Below are 17,925 nucleotides of genomic sequence, written 5' to 3' on the forward strand. Positions count from 1 at the left end.
AAGCCACCACACCCAGCTAATTTCGTTTATATTTTGTAGAGACAGGGTCTCACTATGTTGCCCAAGCTGTCTCAAATTCCAGGGCCCAAGCAATCCTCCTGCCTCAACCTCCCACAGTGCTAGGATTACAAGCATGACCTATTGCGCCCAGCCAAGAATTTTTAATTGAGACATAGGTGATTTGTGATATAATGTGATAGAACAATATAAGCACGTAATGGGAGCTCAAAGGAACACTCTTAGCCCAACCTGGAAGAGAAGATTCCTGAGCTGGGCCTTGAAGGATCAGCTACAGGCAGCCAGACAGACAAAGATGGCAAGGGCTGTTCAGCCAGGGGGGATAGCAAGAGCACTGTATGGAAATATGAGAGAGCATGGTCTGTCTCAGGAGAACTACTAGTAGCTGATAATTCATTCTTTCTTCTTTTCCTTTTTCCTTTTTCATTTTATTTATTTATTTGAGATAAGGTCTCGCCCTGTTGGCCAGTGCTGGAGTGGCATGATCATGGCTCACTGCAGCCTTGAACTCCCAGGCTCAAGCGATCCTCCAACCTTATCCTCCCAACCAGCTGGGACTACAGGTGTACACCACCACATCTGGATAATTTTTTAATTTTTGTAGTGATAGGGTCTCAGTATATTGCCAGGACTGGTCTCGAACTCCTGAGCATAAGCAATACTTGTGTCTCAGCTTCCTAGAGTACTGGGATTACAGGTGTGAGCCACTAGGCCAGGCCCCCTTTTTCCATTTTAAAAGACTGTAAAATGAAGGCTGGGCATAGTGGATCACACCTGTAATCCCAACACTTTGGGAGGCCGAGGTGGTTGGATCACCTGAGGTCAGGAGTTTGAGACCAGCCTGGCCAACAAGGTGAAACCCCATCTCTACTAAAAATACAAAAAATTGGCCAGGCACAGTAGCTCACGCCTGTAATCCCAACACTTTGGGAGGCCGAGGTGGGCGCATCACAAGGTCAAGAGATTGAGACCATCCTGGCTAACACAGTGAAACCCCGTCTCTACTAAAAATACAAAAAAATTAGCCAGGCATGGTGGCGGGCGCCTCTAGTCCCAGCTACTCGGGAAGCTGAGGCAGAAGAATGGCGTGAACCTGGGAGGCGGAGCTTGCAGTGGGCTGAGGTAGCGCCACTGCACTCCAGCCTGGGCGACAGAGTGAGACTCCGTCTCAAAAAAAAAAAAAAAAAAATTAGCCGGGTGTGGTGGCACACGCCTGTAGTCCCAGCTACTCGAGAGGCTGAAGCAGGAGAATCACTTGAACTCAGAGGCGAAGGCTGCAGGGACCCGAGATCTCGCCATTGCACTCCAGCCTAGGCAACAAGAGTGAAACTGTCTCAAAAACACAAAAATTAAAAAAAAAATTGTAAAATGGAAGATAGATTGTAGAAAATGAGGCTAGAAAGGAAGGTAGGTCTTGGAGGGTCCTGAATGCTAGGCCAAGGAACTTAAATAATTCCACAGTGAGGAAGAGGGGAGAGAAATAGTTGCGACGTGTACTCTGACTATAAAAACCCTTGTTACATTACAAAAGTTAACACAGAACTTTTTTTTTTTTTTTTGAGACGGAGTCTCGCTCTGTTGCCCAGGCTGGAGTGCAGTGGCGCCATCTCGGCTCACTGCAAGCTCCGCCTCCCGGGTTCACGCCATTCTCCTGCCTCAGCCTCTCCGAGTAGCTGGGACTACAGGCGCCCGCCACCATGCCCGGCTAATTTTTTGTATTTTTTTAGTAGAGACGGGGTTTCACCGTGGTCTCGATCTCCTGACCTCGTGATCCGCCCGCCTCGGCCTCCCAAAGTGCTGGGATAGAACTTTCAAAGCTTCAGAAATTCAGAATCATAAAAGTAAAAAGTGAGATTTGATTTTTAGGCAGATCACTCTGGCAGGGATATAGGAACAGATTTAAGGGGGTTGGATCAGAGAAAGAAGGTGGAGGGAGGCTTGGGTAATAGTTTAGGTGAATGTCAATGAAGTCTAAACCAGGGCAACATAGGCAGAGACAGACAGTAAGGGACAGAGCTGAGAAATCTGTAGGAAGGCTGAGTTTAAACACTGACTTTGCCTCTTACTGGCTGTATCTCTTTAGGTAAGTTAACTTAATTTTTTTTTTTTTTTTTTTTCTGAGATGAAGTCTCGCTCTGTCGCCCAGGCTGGAGTGCAGTGGCACAATCTCAACTTACTACAACCTCTGCCTCCCGGGTTCAAGCAATTCTCGTGGCTTAGCCTCCCGAGTAGCTGGGATTACAGGTGTGTGCCACCATACCTCACTAATTTTTGTATTTTTTGTAGAGAGGGGGTTTCACCATGTTGGTCAGGCTGTCTTGAACTCCCAACCTCAAGTGATCCACACCCTTCAGCCTCCCAAAGTGCTGGGATTACAGGCATGAGCCACTGTGCCTGGCCAAGTTACCTTATTTTTCTGAGCCTTATTTTCTTTATCTGAAAAATGGGAATACCACCACCTAATCTCATAGGATTACTGAGAAGATTAAATGAGATAATCTATGTCAAGATATTATCCAAACCTGGCATAAAGTAGGCAATCAAAAAATGTGGGTTCCCTTCTCACTCTCTCCCCATTCTCTCCTCTTAGGAATTATCTCTTTCTGCCTCCCCTTGTAGATTATGAGCTCCTGGAGGGCAGAGACAATTTCTTATTATTGCCTCTTATTCTTACTGAGTATCCCCTCAGCAGCTGCTACATAAAATATGTTCAACACATGTTTATTGGATGAATAAAGGATCAGTTAGCCCCCATAATGGAAGAAAATATTGTTTCCTTGGGCATAAGGTGACTTTGGCCCTCACATCAGCTTCCTCAAGATAGAAGTGGTCTGATCACAAGTGGGAGTGTGAGCAATGGCATCCATCAACACCACCCTGGAAAAATAGCTGAGAGAGAGCGTAACTTCAGTAAGTGGAAATAAGAAGCATCATTAGCTAGATGTTCTTTGTCCTGTGAAGAAGGAACCAGTGTGTGATTGATTGACTTCCACCCATTTGGCCTTCTCAGAGAGAGAGAGAGAGAGAGAGGCAGAAATTATGCCTTTAAAAAGCAGTGAGGTCTCTGCAGCCTTGATGTGCTTCCCTGTCAGCTGCACTGCTGTGGCGCTACTGTCAGTGTTCCTTTGTATAAGACAGGCACTGGCAGGGTTTCATTTCTTCATGATGCCCCATCTAGGTTTCTCTAAGCCCTGGATCAACTGAGATGATCCCTGAGGTAGGTGAAGGCTTAGGAATCTCAGACTCCATACATCATCTGGTCATAGAGCTCTGTCTCCTCAGCCTCCTATTTTAAAGGCTGGGCCTATTGCTATACGGGGGAATGCAGGCTTTCTTGATATTCCACTGCCTGCACTAAGGGCAGTGATGCGATAGGAGGGGCGAGTATCTGAAATAATTCACACCAAGATGCCTTTGCTAAGGAAGATCACTAAAACGGCATTTTGACGGAGGTTCTTGTGGGAGCTGGAGTGGCACTAGATAAATGCAGAGCCAATCCAAGCATCTGCCCTTCCCATATCTCAGCTTCAAGCAAACAAAGTCAACTTGATTCAGAATGAAATCCAAACCACATGCATGTACCCCACCCAAGGCAGTCTCATTCATTCTTGCCAATTAAAAAAATATATATAGTTGAGCTGGCTTTCCTTCAGCTCCAAAACAGTCTGGGCTAACCCCCATCTTCCTCCTAAGGAAGAATGGCTCCAGCTACTATTTGTGTCACTGTATGTTCACACAGCTTGCAAAACTCCCAATACCCCAGAGACTGCAGAAGTAATTTGTACCCTGAACTTGGACCTGGGGGCTTGCAGCGCAATTAAATGTGTACCAGGGTGGACGAGTCAGTCAGAATCTCTCCGAAGGCATGTTTGCTTTACTCCTCTTTGGGAAGAAAACGGGTGGAGGTGTTGGGTAGATAAAGACTATTGGCACATTTGAGGCTTCAACAAAGTCAGGCTACATCGAACAGCTCATGTAATTACAGGCACATTCCCCGACCCAAGATACTGCTCTGTGAACCTCCCACTTTACACACACAGAATTCTGCTCTGTCATTCCGTCTGCAGTTTTTGCTGCAGCCCTTCCTGCCACCCTTCCCACAGATTTCTGTTGAAGCAGGTGGAGGGGGAGGGAGGAGGGAACCTAGAGGGTGGTGGTAGATAAAGTTGAAGAGAAGAAGCTACACCAAAAGGGAGCCTCTCTTTGGGGAGGAGAGGGAGGATACATTTTCACATTACCTAGGGAAGGCAGATGGGGGAGAAATAGGAACGCGGGAGGAGAAGGAAACTAAATAAAGAGCACCAACGACCCCTGAGGGCAAAGCACAGGCTCTCGGAGGCACTCACTCAGGCTGCCCAGCTGTCGGATGACATTTGCCAGGGTGATGTTGGTCACGCATTCCAGCTCGCTTCTAACGCTAGGCAACGTCTGACGGCACAGGTGCCTTGGCTCGATGTTCCTCGTTACTAACGGCATGGTGGACCTGCTTCAGGCAATGTTCTGAATGATGAAAAACAACCTAAAAAAGAAATAACAGGAAAGTATTACTCAACCACAAATTCCAGGCACACTAGGGCTGTGTGAATCTTTTTTTTTTTTTTGTCTTACTCTGATCTAAAACAGCTTTAAAAAAAATCTTCATTCCCCCAATCTTTTTTTTTTTCTTTCATTTTTAAGTCCTCTCTCCCCTGCCCTTTTTAAGGTCTGCTATTAGAAGATCTGCTATGTAAGTTTAGAAATTCTGGACTGGTGACTGCTGCCTGAGGTACATAGGCAGCATAGAAACATTAAAGTGCCAACTACTGCTCCAACCAACCAGAGTCTCCAGAGGCAAGGCGGCATGGTTAGAAAGCAGCCCATTCGGCAGACACTGGACGGTATAGATCCTATCTCTGGGGTGTTCATAACCAGGACAGATCAGATTCTAGGCCACCAATTATAAAGATCAAAAAAGAACACTGTCACCTGATAATCTCCACAATGAAATCAAGCTGCCAATAGTGATTGATATACATCAGGATATAACTTTTCCAGTCCTTCCTTGGTGAATGGCTGTTAATGTATAGCTAACTACTAGGCCGGGCATGGTGGCTCACGCCTGTAATCCCAGCACTTTGGGAGGCTGAGGCAGGTGGATCCCCTAAGGCCAGGAGTTCGAGAGCAGCCTGGCCAAGATGGTGAAACCCTGTCTTTACTAAAAATACAAAAAATTCGCCAGGCGTGTCACGGGTGCCTGTAATCCCAGTTACTGAGGAGGCTGAGGCAGGAAAATTGCTTGAACCCGGGAAGCGGAGGTTGCAGTGAGCTGAGATTGCGCCATTGCGCTCCAGCCTGGGTGACAAGAGCAAGACTCTGTCTCAAAAAAAAAAAAAAAAAAGTATAGCTACACAGCTAACTACTAATGCCTGTATCTCTTAAGTTTAGTTTGTAAATTGACCGAACGAGAGAATATAAAGTAAAAATTTTACATGTTCAATATGTCAAACATGATGCTGAGTAAACTGTGTTGTAAGATTCCCTGGTGCTTTCTCTCCTACCCAACAGTTCCCTTTCTCGCTCCCATCCGGTTCAACACACCTGGGCCAAAAGGCTCTAGAGACAGCAGGAAGCGTCTGGAGCAGATCCGGAAACCTTCCAGTTACTGTTTCTTATCCGGTGGGCTGAGCCCCTTTCCCTAGGAAATCCCCCAGCACTTCAGGTTCATGCTGAGCTATTGTTTTAGATTTAGATTACCAAATTCCTAGTTTTACAAGGATAGGAGAGGGTTTTAATTTCCACAAAATGGATAAGACTACAGTCAAGGCAAAATGGACTGGTCCTCTTTCCACATCTTATAAAACTAAGGAAATCTAAAACAGCCTAATGGTTTTCATGCTAGGGAAAATGACAAATTCACTTCACATGAAAATGTAAAGCATAAAGTTAACACATCTAAGTCCTCAATTTTTTTTCTCATTTTCTATTCTTTTTTGAGACAGGTCTCGCTCTGTCACCGAGGCTGGAGTGCAGTGGCACGATCTCAGCTCACTGCAACCTCCACCTACTGGGCTCAAGCGATCCTCCCGCCTCAGCCTCCTGAATAGTTAGGACTACAGGTATGCACCACCACGCCCAGCTAATTTTTGTATTTTTTGTAGAGATGAGGTTTTGCCACGTAGCCCAGACTTGTCTCGAACTCCTGAGCTCAGCCTCCCAAAGAGCTGGGACTGTAAGCATGAGCCACCGCGCCCAGTCTTTTTGTTTTTTTGAGACGGGGTCTCGCTCTGTCGTCCAGTATGGAGTGCAATGGTGCGATCACAGCTCACTACATTCTTGACCGCCTTGCTCAAATGATCCTCCCACCTTAGCTTTCCGAGCTAAGTCCCCAGTATTATAAACTCCTCTTTATATATTTAAAAAAAAAAAAAGCAAAACAAGGGTTTACTTACATCAAATCTTAAAACACCAGCTCATCACCAAAAAGTTGACTGTGAATACAAAATGCTTAAACCAAACTAAATATTACAGACATATTGTCTGACCAAAAGAGAGAAAAAAATCTTTCAGGCTCAAAGGGGGAGTAGAACCCTTTGGAACAGACTGCTCCTTGTTATGGACATTCTGATCTGCTACAAGTAAAAATAAAACAGGAAGCCAGCAGCTTGGGGAACAAGATTTCCTGTCACCAACAGCAACAGCCCAAGAACCAAGAGAATCAGCTGTTTGCTTATAACTTTGAACCTCCCTTTAATAGTCACTGTGTGGCAGCTGTGCCTATCTTTGGGGTGCAGAGGTGTTTCCTGAATACTTGTCTACTGTCTAAGGAAATGATTTCCATTCCACTCCTCTGCTGAATTCCCCCTTTGACCCCATGGGTTTTCTAGTCCAAACCCTGGACTTTCCAATTTAACTCTTTCCCTCTTTTATTTAATGTAAAGGGTATCAGGTACTAAGATGCAATCTTCAGTAACACGTGGTAAAAAGAGAGTTTAGAACAGGAAAGGTGGGAGGAGGTTACATATGAAAGAACCTTGCAGGGCTCCGAACACCATCCTCTAGGTGTCCTTAGATTCCCAAATTTCAAACTTTTAAGACCAACCAGAAATTTGGTGTACAGCCAGTAATGACTGAAAACAGCCACTGTGGCTCTTCCACTGGTAATCATTTGAGTACTCATTCCAGCTTCTCAGAGGAGCTAAAAGAACCAGACCACCTTGAAATGCTGTGCTGAATGTGACCAATGACAGGGCATTCTGGACTTTCCCTCTGGATACCTAATGGAAACTGATTCCAGATGGCTACATAAATTTCAGGTTGAGGGTGGGGGGCAAATTCTAACACCTTGGTACTTTAGCATTTATGGTTTTCTAAGTGCCTTGGATAAGCAGAACAAACAATTAACTGTATGTCATCTGTTTGGGGTTTACCTGGAACCAAGTTTTCTAAGGCAAATGGCTTCTTGTCAAAAAGGCCAGTTACCACAACCAGCGGGAGGGTACTCAAGAAATAACAATATGTCAATATCTATTAGGACAAAACAATTAGAAAAGTTTATCTGCTATTGTTTAAAGTGATTTGTTTCAAAGCCACCAAAGAGAGACAAAATTCCTTGTTGTGTGAAATGACATGCACCATTGCTCATTTTTCTTTTGGATAATCAAGGATTGGTTTGTACAAGACGCATGGAGTTATGCATGATCTGAACCACAACAGTAACTTGACCAAGAAGAAAAAATCTTACATTCAAGTGAAAATAAACTTTCAAAAAGATTTCCAGGCTCTCTCTCGCACTTCAAGTTATAGAAAATGTATGGGCTTTATGGAGTCGAGACCTTCTTAGGTTAGCACCCTGACTAGTACACCTTACTAACTGTGTGATCTTGGGGGCAATTTTCCTAGAGACATTAAATAATATATATAAAATAAAAGATCCAGTACAGGGCTTTTAAAAAAAGGCAGTTATGGGCCGGGCGCGGTGGCTCATGCCTGTAATCCCAGCACTTTGGGAGGCCGAGGTGGGCGGATCACGAGGTCAGGAGATCGAGACCAAGACCATCCTGACTAACACGGTGAAACCCCGTCCCTACTAAAAATACGAAAAAGTAGCCGGGCGTGGTGGCGGGCGCCTGTAGTCCCAGCTACTCGGGAGGCTGAGGCAGGAGAATGGCGTAAACCTGGGAGGCGGAGCTTGCAGTAAGCCGAAATCGCACCACTGCACTCCAACCTGGGCAACAGAGTGAAACTCCGTCTCAAAAAAAAAAAAAAAAAAAAAAAGGCAGTTATTTGTGGTTCCACAGACCCTAGGCAAATCCTCCTGTAGAATAAATCCTATTCACTGATAAATATTTTATCTTATTATTTAAGAGACAAGGTCTGTCATCCAGGCCTCACTCTGTTGCCCAGGTTGGAGTGCAGTGGCATGATCATAGCTCACTGCAACCTCAAACACCTGAGCTCAAGTGATGCTCCCACCTCAGCCTCCCAAGTAGCTAGGACTACAGGCACATGCCACCATGCCTCGCTAATTTATTATTTTTTATAGAGATGGGGCCTTGCTATGCTGTCCAGGCTGGTCTCTAACTTTTAGCCTCAAGCAATCTTCCCACCTTGGCCTCCCAAAGTGCTGGGATTATAGGTGTGAGCCACCATACCCAGCCCCTCACTGATAAATATTTAAAAATACTTTTAACCATAGACATATTATATGGTGGAATGCAATATTTACATAAAAAATACATAAAGACAAAACTCTAGCCTTCAAAGGAATTTGGCAGGTTTTTCCTGGAGGCTGCTTCCAGCTGTGATCCTGGACCTCCTGAAGAACATATACTATCTCATTCTTCTAGTCTTTCATAACTGGATTCCTCATCTGAACCACAGAACAAAAAGGATGATTAGAGTGACAGTTTTCTCAATTCCCCTCAAGACTGTACATAACTAGCACCATTCTACGAGTACTGGAGAAAAGTTAATATACTACATACAATGAATGCCTAATGACATTAAGATTTAATTCTTTCACGGAACTCCAGTTGAGAAAGGCTTCTCTATCATCAGTAGCACCTTACTGGTATAGTGCACTGGATGTTGGGGAACCAATGAATTAAGGAAGTACAACAGGGTCACATTTGCATTTTAGACAAATCATTCTGCATAAGCACAGGAGTTATATGTGGGCAGGAGAAGGCTGGAAGTAAGAAGACCAATTGGGAAATTCTTCACAGGCTGACAAAGAGAAAGTAGATATGTAAAGGCCCACCCTACCACAGCTAGCAAATATGAACTGAGAAACTAGACAGGTGGCAGTTGCAGGGGTGAGCCCAGCCCTTCAGCCCCACCTGCTGCTCTCTTTAGTTTTATACAGTTATACTCACAAAGTGATAAAATGTATGTTTCTTTATCAAAAGCGTCAGAAAAGAGCTGAATGCTAGCGCCAATGAAGGAAAAGAGAAAGTGAAGAAAACCAATGAAGTGGTGGTTCTTGGTCAAAAAAGGAAATTCTAGATACATGAAAGAGTGGAATGCTCTATCTTTATGGAATCTGTGAAGGTCTTTTTCAGACATCTTTTACTTTGATTAGGGAAATTATATACTATAGTGATATCTGCTAATTTGAGGATTTGAGAAGGTCTTACCTTGGGAGATGTTAAATAGGAGAGGAATTAAATTAGAACTGCTGAGAATATAAAAGTTACAGGGAAGTAGATTTCAATTTATCTAGGTCATTTTAATTAGAATTGTCCGATAGTAGAATGGCTTATCTTTAGATAAGGTTATGAGTTCTCCAGCCCCATGCTCTGGATGACCAGCTATCAGGCATGTTGGGGGAGAAATTTCTAGCATTTATGAAGGTGTTGGAAAGTCAGACTAGATGACCTCTACAATGCCTTCTAAATCAAAGACGTTATAATTCTTATTCTGGGCTTTGTGTCCTCATCTACAAAATAAACAGACTAAGCTAAACATCTTTTAGAAGCTTCTCAGCTCTAAAATTTCTAGATTTGCTTCTACCCAAGCTGCCATGATCTCCTCACTCAGCCAACAGCCACCTGCATTCTGAACACACAATCAGAGGCACATTTAGGGACTGTAGAGAGGGGTAGATTATAGCCATGAATCATGCCCCTTCACCAGGTCTACATTTGTCTAATTACTAGGACCTGTGAGATCTAGAATGGCCCAAAGGAAGTTCCAGACAGAGCCCTGAGGTTATTTATACCCAAGAGGCTCCCGGACTGATCGAGGAGTCAGCCACCCAAAAAATTCCAAAGAAAAACTGCATTTTGGACCAGCTCCAGACATCCAGGCCAGATTCAGCAGTAACCCCATCTTCATCTGTAGCAAGTTTCAGCCTAAGGGACTTGAGAATGAGTCTGAAAACAAATAAAAGACTGCCAGACCTTCCTAGCCATGGCCTGGCAGTACCAGTCTGGACTGTTAGTGCCATGATGGCATTCATGCTTTGAAATGGAAACTGGATGAGGCTCTTTAAGGTCCCTCAAACAGTGAGATTCTTCAAGTCTGTATATTTGAAGTTATCATGCAATTTTTTTTTTTTTTTTTTTTTTTTTAAGACGGAGTTTTGCTCTTGTTGCCCAGGCTGGAGTACAATGGCACAATCTCGGCTCACCACAACCTCCGCCTCTCAGGTTCAAGCAATTCTCCTGCCTCAGCCTTCCCGAGTAGCTGGGATTACAGGCATACAGCACCATGCCCACTAATTTCTGTATTTTTAGTAGAGACGGGGTTTCCCCATGTTGGTCAGGCTGGTCTCGAACTCCTGACCTCGGGTGATCCGCCCACCTCGGCCTCCCAAAGTGTTGGGATTACAGGCGTGAGCCACCATGCCTGGCCTATCATGGAATACTTTTATATATCACATTTGGTCAGTATAAAGTTTTTTTTTTTGAGACGGAGTCTCACTCTGTTGCCCAGGCTGGAATGCAGTGGTGCGATCGCCGCTCACTGCAAGCTCTGCCTCCCAGGTTCACGCCATTCTCCTGCCTCAGCCTCCCAAGTAGCTGGGACTACAGGCACCCGCCACCACACTCGGCTAATTTTTTGTATTTTTAGTAGAGACGGGGTTTCACCGTGTTAGGATGGTCTCGGTCTCGATCTCCTGACCTCGTGATCGGCCTGGCTCTGCCTCCCAAAGTGCTGGGATTACAGGCGTGAGCCACAGCGCCCGGCCCAGTATAAAGTTAAAAAGAGACTCTGGGGCCAGGCACAGTAGCTCACACCTGTAATCCCAACACTTTGGGGGCTGAGACCGGAAGATTGCTTGAGCTCAGGAGTTCAAGATCAGCTTGGGCAACAAAGCGAGACCCTGTCTCTGCAAAAAATTTTAAAAATTAGCTGGGTGTGTGGTGCTAGATGCCTATAGTCTCAGCTACTTGGGAAGCTGAGGTGGGAGGATCACTTGAACCCAGAAGGTTGAGGCTGCAGTGAGCTATGATTGTGCCACTGCACTCCAGTCTAGGCAACAGAGACTGATATCCACCCTACTTTCTGAACTCTCATGACTGCTCCCAACAGCGTGGGGTGGGGTGGGATGAGGTGAGCTGGGGGTTGGAGGGTAGAAGAAAACACAAAGGGAGGGATATCTGTGAGAGAAGGGAGGATGCACTCGTCTGTGCCCCACACTCTGAATTCCTGTTATTACCAGGACAGAAGACAGATGACTGCTCATTCTTCTGGCTGTGTTTATTACTAGCTGTTCATGACAAATAAACAATGCTACATTTTGAGCCAAGGTCACTGATAACACCTGCAGATTTCTATGGTCACATCCAAAAAGCAAGCATGTTTGAGCTATAGCAATAACCATCACAACAGAAATGCTTCTCAAGGCAGTTCCTCTTTGAAACATACCCCCAAAATGCTGATCAGCAGTAGCAGGGGATGGAACATGTGGGGATGCTGCATGTGTGGCAATTAGGACTTCTGCTTTCACTTCAGCGTTTCCCACTGTTCTATAGTTAACAGCACTTTGGATGGGGACATATGAGAAGAGGGTTACTCTTGAGTTTCCTCTTTCAAGAGATACATTTCTTTATGTTAAAGAATATGGCTGGGTGTGGTGGCTCACACCTGTAATCCTAATACTTTGGGAGGTAGCAGCAGGAGGACTGCTTGAGCCCAGGAATTCGAAACCACCCTGGGCAACATAGCCAGACCTCATCTCTATTAAAAACAAAAAGATTAGCTGGGTGTAGTGGCACGCGGCTGTAGTCCCAGCTACTCAGGGGGCTCAGGCAGGAGGACTGAGGATTGCTTGAGCCTTGGAGGTTGCAAAGAGCTATGATCACACCACTGCACTCCAGCCTGGGTGATAGAGCCAGACCCTGTCTCAAAAAGAAAGAAACAAAAAAGAAAAAGAATATGCATTTCACAAGGTTTAAGAATTTCAGCTGGAAAGTCGAATAGTCATTTGACTTCAAAATGATAGACAATACATGGTCTTACTGTAATTTAAGTCTGTATATTAAAATGTTTAAAGTATGAATTTACTGTTGCATATAGCAGTCCTCATTACCATGCAGCAACTACAAGGAAGAACACTTCATTATAGGCTTAGGCACCCACCCACTTCCTGTTGAAATACAGGGTGGGGCTGAACTAACAAATATAACCACACTCTCTCTCCAAGCACAAGGAATGACAAATCCGTTTAGGTCACTAAAACAACGTCCGAAGGAGCTAGCAGGACAGAAATGGAACTCCTGCGGTAGATACAGAAAGTATTTGACTGGGAAAACTGAGAAAAAGAGCTTACTTGTGATCTAAAAGAGATATTTCCAATTTCATAAAGGAATGACACGCCGATTTTGTGCCTACATCCAGTCAATGTAGGGATACTTCTTGTCTTGACATGGCTTTAAGACAGTAGCTGAGGAAACAGAACTTCTAAACTCCAGTATCTTACTCCTTGAGCATAAGGTACATCTCTGAAGGACCATTCATTCACACCTGGTAATTCCATAACTTTTTATTATCTTTTGGGGGCAATAGCACCTTTTGTTCTTACCTTTTTACACTTCAGGGTCTAATCATAGTTTTGTTCTTAAAACTAAAATTGGGGGAATCTCTTAAACCTTCAAAATTGGTTTCTTCTAGTATCAACTTTTTCATAGAAAACTGTCTTTTAAATGGCCAAAATTAGACTCTCTTTTTAGCAGGATCCATCTGGTTGTCCAAAAGAAAATACATTTAAACTGTGAGTTGGAAACCTGGATTCTAGCTTTCAGTCTAATGATGACAGGCAATCGGGGATAAAATTTCAATTCATCCCTCTAGTCCAGCTGTAAACTACACTAAAAAATGCTTGAAAGATGCTATATGAAACAGAGATTTTGTATGCAAAGTATTCTGAGCTCTGAGGAAAAGATTTACCCGCATAAAGTATTTCTTGTATCTCCATCTTGGCCCAATTCCCTGTTATGGATCCACTTAAATTACACAGGATCTACAATGTGGTCACTGATGACTTTCAGTTACAGACAAAGTTCATTTTACTTTCCCAATCTAATGCCAATTTCTAGTAAAACCCATATCACCAAAATTGTATGGTTTGAAATACTTCAAACTACCCATCTAAATGGGCTTTTACTTTGATTGGATAAACACAGATTACGAATAATTGTACTCATAAATGGAGAAATCTTACCCTTTACCCCTAATAAGGTATCAGATTTCTTTCAGCCATTGTCATCAACTGAACATTAAATTTACACAGGAGTTTAACATGAAAAACAACTAAGCTGTTCTGAAAAAACAACACCCACTCACAAAACAAGTATCAAACCTCAACACATCAGTTCAAATCATTCACTAGATTACTAGAAATATGTCAATAACTCACACAAGCCCCAATAAAATACCCTTCATATTCAAACGCTTCTTTTTAAATTTATAGCCAATGACAGAAGAGAGTGCTCTCCGTTGATGGTACCCAGAAATTTGAGATAAGAGGACAGATACAAAATGCATTCCTCTCCAAGTACCTGGGAGGAAGCCAAACCTGGGCATGTATTCTCCCAGACAAACAGCCAAAAGTCTAATACACAGCTTGGTTTAATGGAAGGGTCTAACCCCATTTTACTATCTTACTATGGGATGGAGAAGATGGGGCTAGACTGCAACCTTTGTTTCTTGACTCTTGCAAGCAGCACTGAGTACTGTACTAGGTTAAACTTCCTTCGGTCAAGGTATTAGAGTACCCACTGGTGGATTAGCTACAGTGGCAGGTTTGAAAATAGAAGAGGAAGGAGATAATAAGAGCTGAATTGCACATCAGGCACTAAGTCTCAATTCATCTGGCTAGCTGTGTAACCATTTAATTGTTATGATGCCTTACTTCTTATTTCGAGCTTCTCTTTGCAGTAACTGCACCCTCTCTGGGATGGAAAGACCAAGAAAGAAACCAACTTTACACAACTGAGAAAGGCCAGGGAAAAGATGGCTGCAGAGCAACAAGAAGAAAATTCAGCAAAATGTTCTGTTGACACTTCAGGGCAATACACAAACACACTGTGTGGTCATGGAGCAGGCAGAAGCAGCAGTCCTGAGATGTGACTATTAATACACCAACTTAAGTGAGGAGAGTCTGAGACCTAGCAATCACAACTACACGTGAGACAGGGAGTGGAATTATGGAGCAAATTGCCATGCAATTCCATATGAACTATTCAATAGCCAGCTGTAACAAGAATTCATTCCTGAAAAAGTGTCACACACACATCTGTCACTAATGGCCAAGCCACCAGCAACTAAGAGTCAGCAGCAAAGGGCAGCTGTACATCTACTTCCTCTCACAATGTTTAGTCAGCACTCAAAGCATGAGACTTCTAAGCTAAAGTCCTTGAGTAGAGGGAAAAATAAGTAACTGTTCTTTCCTTTCTTTTTTTTTTTTTTTTTTGAGACGGAGTCTCGCTCTTTCACCCAGGCTGGAGTGCAGTGGCGCGATCTCAGCTCACTGCAAACTCCGCCTCCCGGGTTCACGCCATTCTCCTGCCTCAGCCTCTCCGAGTAGCTGGGACTACAGGCGCCCGCCACCACGCCCGGCTAATTTTTTTGTATTTTTAGTAGAGACGGGGTTTCACCGTGGTCTCGATCTCCTGACCTCGTGATCCGCCCGCCTCGGCCTCCCAAAGTGCTGGGATTACAAGCGTGAGCCACCGCGCCCGGCCTGTTCTTTCCTTTCTAACCTCAGTTTACCAGGAAGTTGCCAAAGCCCTAAAAATCTAGTAAGCAGTGGGGCAGAGCAAGAGCATGAACATTAGGAGACACAGGTGTGGGTTTCACTCCGCCACTGCCGCATTTTATAGCTTTGGAGCCTTGGCAAACAGTCTAATCTCTCAGTCTATTTCCTAGCCTGTTAAATCATTCTCATGACCCCTTGTCTGTAAAGTTGTTGTGAAGAAAAATGAAATAATGCATGTATAAAATGTTTAGCACAGTGCCTAGCACAGAATAACTAAAACAACAGTAGTAGTAATAGTAGTATCATGGTAGTAGTGGTGGTGGTAGTAGTAGTAGTAGTAGTAGTAGTAGTAGTAGTAGTAGTAGTAGAATGATTAACATCTAGATAGATATCTAGCACATGCCCTGTTCTAAATGTTTATATATGGTTCTCTTAACCATTATACAATACTGTCTTAATAAGCTTCAGGTCGTATTAATGGTTAACTACTAATTATAGTGCTGTTATCAATCACTGAATATTTATCAAGAAGACACTAAAAGACACAAAGAATATAAAATCTCTTCCTTGACTCCAGGAGCTTATAATCTAGTTGAGGAGAGAGAGAGAAAACCACAGTTAAGTAACAATATAGCAAATAAATAGAAGTTCAATTATGACAATAGAAAGGATGAAAAGATCACTGTGAACTGAAGGGACTGAACAGACTCCTTGGAACCTTAAAAATCTGAACTGGGGCTGGGTGCAGTGGCTCATGCCTGTAACCCCAGCACTTTGGGAGGCCGAGGTGGAGGATCGCTTCAGCCTAGGAGGTTGAGATTAGCCTGGGCAACATGGTGAGACCTTGTCTCTACAAAAAAAAATTAAAAGTTAGCCAGGTGTAGTGGTACACACCTGTAGTCCCATCTACTTGAGAAGCTGAGGCAGGAGAATCACTTCAACGCGGGACGCTGAAGCTGCAATGAGCCAAGATCCATGCCACTGCCCTCCAGCCTTTGAGACAGAATGAGACTCTGTCTCAAAAAAAACAAAAGTAAACAAAACAAAACCCAAAACCTAAGATCTGAACTGGGTAGAATTTGGATGTAAGAAAACAGAGGGAAAGGTTTTTCAAGGAGAGCTAATACGATAAACAGAAGTCCTGAACTTTACCACTAGTATTTATGGGAAAGTCACAATTCCAATGGGTTTCTACCATATTTCATCAAATTTAGGATGCCACTGATTGAAAGAGGCATTACGATTCAAGAGATGTTAAAATGGGGTGGGTATGGTGGCTCATGCCTGTAATCCCAGCACTTTGGGAGGCCAAGGAGAGTGGATCACTTGAGCTCAGGCTTTTTAGACCAGTCTGGGCAATGTGGAGAAATCCCGTCTACAAAAAATACAAAAATTAGCTGAATGCAGTGGCGCACACCTGTAGTCTCAGATACTCAGGAGGCTGATATGGGAGGGTCACTTTAGCCCAGGAGGTCAAGGCTGCAGTGAGCAGTGATCACACCACTGCACTCCAGCCTGGTGACAGAGTGAGATCGTCTTAAAAAAAAAAAAAAAAAAAAAAAAAAAAGCGATGTTAAAATGTGAGGAAAAAATGTACACCTGAGTCAATGAAATATAAATATATTATTTTAGAGACAAGGTCTCATCATGTTACCTAGGCTGAAACTTAGTGGCTATTCACAGGCACAATCATAGTGCACTAAAGCCATGAACTCCTGAGTTCAAGCAATCCTCCAGCCTCAGAAGGTGGACAAGGTGGTCTTTAAAAAATCTCTCTAACACTAAAATGCGTTTTATAACTCAGACTTACAAGAGAATACAGTTATGTACCACATAACAACATTTCAGTCAATGATGGACTATGATGGACCACATATATGACAGTGGTCCCATAAGATCATAACACTTTTTTTTTTTTTTTGAGATGAGGTTTCACTCTTGTCACCCAGGCTGGAGTGCAGTAGCACAATCTCAGGTCACTGCAGCCTCCCCTTCCTGGGTTCCAGCTATCCTCCCACGTTAGCCTCCCAAGTAGCTGGGACCACAGGCACGAGCCACCACGCTCGGCTAATTTTTTGTATTTTTGGTAGAGATGGGGTTTCACCATGTTGCCCAGGGTAGTCTAGAACTCCTGAGCTCAAGCGATCTGCCCGTCTCAGCCCCCCAAAGTGCTGGGATTACAGGAGTGAGCCACCACGCCCAGCCCCTTTTCTATGTTTAGGTATGTTTGGATATACAAATACATACTGGCTGGGAGTGGTGGCTCATGACTGTAATCCCAGCACTTTGGGAGGCCAAGGTGGGAGGATCACTTGAGCCCAGGAAGTTGACACCAGCCTGGGCAAAATGACAAGGCCCTGTCTCTATAAAAAATGAAAAATGTGGCTGGGTGCGGTGGCTCACACCTGTAATCCCAGCACTCTGGGAGGCCGAGGTGGGTGAATCACTTGAGGTCAGGAGTTCGAGACCAGCTTGGCCAACAGAGTGAAACCCTGTCTCTACTAAAAATACTAAAATTAGCCAGGCATGGTGGCACATGCCTGTAGTCCCAGCTACTCAGGAGGCTGAGGCATGAGAATCACTTGAATCTGGGAGGCGGAGGTTGCAGTGAGCCAAGATTGTGCCACTGCACTCCAGCCTGGCGACACAGCGAGACTCCGTCTCAAAAAAAAAAAAAAAGAAAGAAAGAAAAACTCAGCTGAGTGCAGTGGTGTGCACTTGTAGTC

At 44.1% G+C, this 17,925-nt stretch overlaps 1 protein-coding gene across 5 annotated transcripts in view; it reads right to left on the reverse strand.

Annotated features, from left to right (window-relative positions):
• The window catches only part of WASF2 (WASP family member 2), a 118,593-nt gene that overhangs the window by 20,290 nt on the left and 80,378 nt on the right, over positions 1-17,925 (reverse strand). For 4 of the 5 annotated variants that reach the window (XM_058444007.1, XM_032759459.2, XM_058444005.1 and 1 more), the window contains one exon: positions 4,365-4,537. In XM_058444007.1, coding sequence (XP_058299990.1) covers positions 4,365-4,494 — 130 coding nt within the window. In that variant the 5' untranslated portion in view covers positions 4,495-4,537. Of the gene's footprint in view, positions 1-4,364; positions 4,538-6,446; positions 6,696-17,925 lie in introns of those variants that run through there. The other variant, XM_032759460.2, reaches the window with a different exon arrangement.

Source organism: Hylobates moloch, unplaced genomic scaffold (assembly GCF_009828535.3).
Source record: "Hylobates moloch isolate HMO894 unplaced genomic scaffold, HMol_V3 SCAFFOLD_9, whole genome shotgun sequence".
In the NCBI taxonomy this organism is placed as follows: Eukaryota; Metazoa; Chordata; class Mammalia; order Primates; family Hylobatidae; genus Hylobates; species Hylobates moloch.